The following is a 6100-nucleotide window of genomic DNA, read 5'->3' on the forward strand; positions in this document are numbered from 1 at the left end:
CGGACCGGGGGGGGAGGGGGAGGGGGGGAGGTGAGGACTGTGCACGCTGATGTTGGCTGTGGATTGATGGGTGGGCGTAGTGTGGGTCTGGGGCTGGGACATCAAACCAAACCAATGGAACAGAGAAACCACCAGATGCTGGTTGCGTCCAAACGACCGCAGTGTTAAGGGTTGCCGCGACGGCTACGAGTCGCTAACACTCGCGACCGGCTGAGCGAAGCAAAGCGGCTGACACCTTACTTCGCTATGAGCTCCGATGGCGTCGACACAGTCGGCTCCGATGGAGCGGGAACCCACACGCCCACCCGTTCTGATGACGATGCGCGACGACGAGGACGACGGGCGCCCACTGGGTGCCCAATTCTTACCTTGATCTCGTGTGTACGCGAGCAAGCGACGGGCACTCATGTACACGTGAGTCCCGTGCCAATTGGCACGATGTAGAGGCAAAGATGGTCAGCACAGTAAATACGAGGAGATCTCAAGCCGTCGAGCCAGCGAAGCGGTCACTCGGCCGGCGACCGACAGTGTTGAGAGTCCCGGTCGGTGATCCGGTGTATTGCTGTGACGGTTCGGCAGACTTGACTTGCTCCGACTTGCACTCATGCGGATCAACCTCACAGGTATGTTACAGGTTGCAGCATCCACGACAGCATGCAGAACCATATGTCTACCAGCTTATATAGTGGCGGCCGCGGTCAATTTGGTTGTCATGGGTGACTGGTGGGCCTGTGGCGGGCTGTGGACCTGTGTGACGACCTAAAGAAAGTGTCGGACCGCTTTTGCGGCGGGGCTCCAGCCTGCCTTGTCGGCATTGGGCAGGGCTCTACAACCAGACAACATCCCACACCAGGACACAACCACGCCGGCACACGTCGAGTTGAAAGCACATACTCCTGTCGTGGTCGTTCAAGACGACGCCGACGCAGCAAGTATACACTTCGGGTGAGGACACAGTGGCGAGGTGTTTTTTTCGCGGGGAGGGAACACAAAGCGCGGGTCGCACACGAACCGCACACATCATACTTACATGCATCGCTTCTTTTCGCAGTGTTTTCCTGCCTTGTTACCCTTGCGGCCGTGTGCTTGTGCTCAGGTGCTGCGGCCCGTGAGCTCCAGGCGCGCGGGTGGCGGCAGCGGTTCGATGCCGAGCAAGTGGTGAGTGCGGCGTCTGCGGGCGCTGAGTGCGTCATCCTTGCAGACATCGACGGCGACGGTGATCTTGACATGGTCGTTGCAGCGGCGGGCGACAACACGGTTGCCTGGTTTGCCAACACCGACGGCGGCGGGACGTACGGACCGGCGCAGATTGTGACCACCACGGCCAGTGGGGTGCAGATGGTTGTTGCCGAGGACATCGACGGTGACGGCGATCTTGATTTGGCGGTCGCTTCGAACGGCGACCACACTCTCGCGTGGTTCGCCAACACCAACGGCAGCGGCGACTTTGGCCCAGCGCAGATTGTGACGAGCACGGCTAGCGGTGCATCTGTGGTCGCTGCCGCTGACATGGACGGTGACGGCGATGTGGACCTCATCGTGGGTGCCCTCGACGAAGGCGCTGCATCATGGTTTCCCAACACCGACGGCGCGGGCACCTTTGGCTTGGGCAACGTCATTGCCACGTCTGTTAACCTCCCGCGCACGGTCACCCCAGTAGACATTGATGATGACGGCGACATCGACATTGTCATTGGCTCGGGCTCGACGTTTTCCGCCAAGGCGCTCTCCTGGTACTCCAACGATGGGACCGGGAGCTTCAGCTCGGCCAGGACAGTCCGGTCGGTATCGGCGACGCCGACGGCTGTCACAGCTGCCGACATCGACGGCGACGGCGACTGGGACCTTGCCGTCGGCCTTGTCGAGACCGGCGAAACGGTGTGGTACCGTAACCTTGACGGCGCCGGTGCCTTTGCCGCCGCTCGCACCATTTCCACCACTGCTAACTATGTCACCGACATTGTGGCGGTTGACATGGACGGTGACGGCGACCTTGACATTGCGACGGCGTCGAAGAACGACAACACGGTGGCGTGGCGCGAGAACACCGACGGTTTCGGTAGCTTTGGCCCGGAGATACTGGTGACGGCGAGCGCAAGCGGGGCGGCGTCAGTGGCGGCGGGAGACATCGATGGGAACGGTGCGATCGACTTTGCGGTCGCATCGGCGACGGCTAACACTGTTGGCTGGTTCCGGAACGCCATGTACTGGCACATGTATGCCCGCACCCCCGTTGTGGTGACATCGGCTGCGCCTGGCGCTGCATCGGTTGCTGCAGGAGACTTTAACGGTGACGGCGCCGTCGACCTCGCCTCGATCTCGTCCAACGACCGCAAGGTGGCGTGGTACGCTGGCGATGGCAGCGGCAGCTTCGGCGCTCAGACAGTGATCGACACCAACGGCGGCGGCGCAGAGCAGGTCATCGCCGTAGACGTCGATGGCGACGGCGACTCGGATGTGGTTGCCATCTCGACCGGCGGCGGGTACGCCCGGTGGTACGCCAACACCGACAGCGCTGGCACCTTTGGCCCGGCGCTGGACATTGCCACCACTGACGTGCCATACGGCGCGGCAGTCGCAGATCTGGACGGCGATGCTGATGTTGACCTCGCCATCGTCTTCCGTGGTCATCTGGCGTGGTTGGCAAACACCGACGGCGCCGGGAACTTTGGAACGGCGGTCACAATCTCGACTTTTCTGCTTAGCGGGAGCGCGGTCATCGCCGCCGACATCGACGGCGACGGCGACAGCGACCTTGTGACGACCTCGCAGCTCGACCGCAAGGTTGCGTGGTACGAGAACACCAACGGTGCTGGCGCCTTTGGTGTGCAGAACGTGATCACGTCTTCCGCCTACGGCGCGTGCTCGGTCGTGGCGGCAGACATCGACGGTGACGGTGATCTTGACCTGGCCTCGACCTCGCAGTTTGACGACAAGGTGGCGTGGTACGACAATACTGACGGCGCCGGAGCTTTCGGTCCGCTCACGCTCATCAGCTCCTTGGCCTCGGCGCCCGTCGCGGTCGTCGCCCTCGATGCCGACAGTGACGGTGACGTCGACCTCGCGGTCGTGTCGGCCATCGACAACTACGTCCGGCTCTTCCAGAACAACGGCGATGGCAGCTCGTTTGCCATCGTCCCCATCACCTCAGCAGCCAGCGAGCCAGAGGGCTTGGCGGCGGTCGACATCGACGCGGACGGCGACTCGGATCTGGTTGTCGCCAACTCGGGTGCCACCACCGTCACATACTTTGCCAACATCGGGCCGGCTCCGCCACCGTCGCCGCCGTCGCCACCAGCTGGGCCAGGAGGCAACGCGACAGCCAGCGCAGCCGGCACGGTGCGCGGCTCGTCATCGGCCAGCGATGACGACACGATGCTGATCATTGGGGCGTCGGCCGGGGCGGCAGTGGTTGCATGCTGTCTAGCCGCCGTGGTGGCGGTAGTTGTCGTCCGCCGGCGGCGCGGAGGCCAAAAGGCGGACGGTGGCGAGGTAGGGAGCGAACTCGGGCGCGGAGGAAGCGAGGTGGCGCTCAGCCAGATCTGACGAGGCCGAATAAGACAATTTTGGGTTCACTGCGTTGCTCCTCCCCCAGCCTCGGAACCACTGTTGCGCCTGTGGATGTCCATGAGGTTTGCGATGCCGCCGGCGGCGATGGCGTCCTCCATGAGCTTGCGCTTGGCATGCTGCTTGGCGAGCTTGGACTGGGTTCTGTCTGAGGCCATGAGGCGGTCGCGCCAGCGCGAGCGCGAGAGCGAGCACGGGCGGTCGCCGATGTACTTGCCGTTCATCTCTTTCCAAGCACGGGTAAAGTCGTTGGGATCGAGGAACGAGACAAAGCCGTAGACCTTGGGACGGGCGGACTTGCGGTCCTTAACGATGCGCGACATGGCAAAGGAGGGATACTTGGAGAAGGCCTTGACGAGGGCCTCGTTGGTGGTGTTGGGCGCGAGATCGCCCACAAACAGCCTGTAGTCGTTCTCTGGCCACTCCTGGAGCGTAGCGTCCTCCCAGGCCTTGCCCGCAGCGTACATGACCGGCCTAGCCCTCACGTTCTCTGCGGCCTTGCCCTCGAGCTTGCCCGCGGCGAGCATAGCGGCCATAGCAGCGGCGCGCTTCTCCTTGCGGTTCTTGAATACCACGCCTTTTGGCACCCATCGCTTCCACTCGGACTGAGGCGGCGGCGGCTTGGCCTCCACGGCCTCGGTCTCTTCCCACGTGTCGAACACGGCCAGCGCCGCGTCATCGTCATCGATGCTACCAGGCGTCACCGTCTCAGCCTTACTTCCGCCGAGCGGGCCCGATCCCTCGAGCGCCTTCTGTCGCTTCCGCCGTCCGTGCTCGTCGTCAATGGCCGCTTGCCTCTCGCTAACAGGCGCTGCGCCCGGTGGCAGCGGCGGGTGTGGCGGCCCAGTCGCTCTCCCGGGGGGAAGTGGCGGGTGTGGTGGGAGCGGCGGCGCGGCGCCCGGCGGCAGTGGCGGCTGTGGCGGCTGTGCAGGCCTCGGTCCGGGTGGGAGTGGCGGCGGTGTGGGTCCAGGTGGGAGCGGCGGGTCGCGCTTGCGCTTGGGCATGCGGTTAGGCTGTTGGGGGGAGGGGGGGGGGGGGAGGGAGGGAGGAGGAGTGTGGGCGACACGGACGCGAGCCGGACGGGGAGCGACCGGCTGCGGCTCCCGAAGATTGGACCATTATCTCATATGGGGCGGGGGGCTGTTTATCTACGACGGCGGGGCAGAGACTGAGCGACGGCCGAGGACGCGCTCGACGTTGGCGTAGTAGAGATCCTTGGCGGCGGTCCAGGTTGAGTGGAGCGGCGAGTCCGGGTTGCCGAGGGCGAGGAGGTAGGGCAGGAGGTCAGCGGCGTAGTGGGCCGAGGCCTCGCGCGGGAGCATGGCCGGAAGGTGGTCGATGGCGATGAGGTCAAGCGGAGCTGGCGGCTCGCGGAGGCGGAGCGTCGGCTCGAGGAACGAGGTCGAGGCATGGTAGATGGGCATGGGGTTGTCGGCCACGGTGTAGTCGCAGGAGATGTCGACAATGACGGAGGAGGCAACCGACGGGACCATGTCCTGAGTGATGAACGGCGGGATGGTGACGCCGACAGGGAGGTAAACAGCGTTGAGGAAGATGTCGCGAGTAAAGGCCTCGGGGAAGGGCCCGCCGGCCGCGGTCTCGGCGCTGTCCCAGCCGACAAGGTCGGGCTTGTCCTTGCCCATCATCTCGGCGAGCTCGTTAAAGAAGCGAGTGGCGCCCGTGCCGCAGCGGCCGTGAGCGCCGATGACGTGTGCCGACGGCATGTCGACGCCGGCCTTGGCGAGGAGGTCGACGAGGAACTCCTTGGCCTCGCTCTCTGAAGTGTATGGCTCGATGGTGCCGAGCGGCGCGTGCGGGTCGATCCGCTGCTGGGCGTAGACGTGGGTGGCGAGAACGGCAGCCGAGTATCCGGTCATGTGGCCAAAGGCAGCGATGCGGTCGGTGGTTCCGGGCGCGTGCAGGAACTCGAGGTCAAAGATGGAGCCGCCTCCGGCCTCGAACCTCTCGAGCAGCTCCTTGTCGCCGGTCTGGTTCTTGTACACGTGCGCAAACATGATGTGCTGGTGCTTGAGCGGGACGAGCGCCTCGCTCGCCGGCTCGGGCAGCTCCTTGAGCCCGAGGATGATGGTCTCCTTGGGCGCCTCGGGCCACGATCCGGCCGGCACAAGCTTGGCCCCTGCGGCGACGTACTCGTCATCAGCATGCGGCCTCGGGCACGGAGACGTACCCGGAACCGGCGAGAGGCTGGGCGGAGCTGTCGGTGTGCCGCGACGGGTGTGATGGCCGGCCGACTCGACCACAATGTCGTTTCCGGCAGCAATGAGCTCCTTGACCCCGGCGGGAGTCACAGGCGTCCGCGTCTCCTGTGGCTTGGTCTCTGCCCGCAGCCACATATGCAGGCTCCGTCCCAGCGCACTGAGACCATTCCGTCCTGCTGCACTCGCCACACGCACGCTACGCAGCATGACAAGGGCAATGGTTGGAGAGATGAGTGTGTACCGTGTCCAGAGCGTGCTGTCCAAACGCCGAGCAGCTGGCGATGTCGCGTCGTTGACCACAGCCGGGGAGGGGG

At 64.6% G+C, this 6100-nt stretch overlaps 4 protein-coding genes across 4 annotated transcripts in view; 2 read left to right on the forward strand and 2 right to left on the reverse strand.

The window, feature by feature from the left end:
- Positions 1-604: 604 nt before the first annotated feature.
- AMSG_09948 (fibronectin type III domain-containing protein) lies at positions 605-3546 on the forward strand (the record flags this gene model as incomplete). Its single annotated transcript, XM_013898528.1, has 2 exons — positions 605-623; positions 1097-3546. The coding sequence occupies 2 exons, from the start codon at positions 605-607 to the stop codon at positions 3544-3546; spliced, it is 2469 nt and encodes an 822-aa protein (XP_013753982.1).
- Positions 3547-3572: 26 nt separating this feature from the next.
- Positions 3573-4686, reverse strand: AMSG_09949 (RRM domain-containing protein; the record flags this gene model as incomplete). The annotated part of the gene is made up of 2 exons (XM_013898529.1): positions 3573-4357; positions 4632-4686. 2 exons carry the CDS (start codon positions 4684-4686, stop codon positions 3573-3575), a joined length of 840 nt encoding a protein of 279 aa, XP_013753983.1.
- A 7-nt stretch (positions 4687-4693) lies between these two features.
- Positions 4694-5921, reverse strand: AMSG_09950 (saccharopine dehydrogenase; the record flags this gene model as incomplete). The annotated part of the gene is made up of 2 exons (XM_013898530.1): positions 4694-5704; positions 5756-5921. The coding sequence occupies 2 exons, from the start codon at positions 5919-5921 to the stop codon at positions 4716-4718; spliced, it is 1155 nt and encodes a 384-aa protein (XP_013753984.1). The 3' UTR covers positions 4694-4715.
- A 94-nt stretch (positions 5922-6015) lies between these two features.
- The window catches only part of AMSG_09951 (uncharacterized protein), a gene marked incomplete at its 5' end in the record, with an annotated part of 2467 nt that continues 2382 nt past the window's right edge, over positions 6016-6100 (forward strand). Inside the window, one exon of the mRNA XM_013898531.1 lies at positions 6016-6069. Within this exon, the coding sequence (XP_013753985.1) occupies positions 6016-6069 (54 nt within the window). The remainder of the gene's footprint in view (positions 6070-6100) is intronic.

This window comes from Thecamonas trahens (assembly GCF_000142905.1).
Source record: "Thecamonas trahens ATCC 50062 unplaced genomic scaffold supercont1.54, whole genome shotgun sequence".
Taxonomy (NCBI): Eukaryota; order Apusomonadida; family Apusomonadidae; genus Thecamonas; species Thecamonas trahens.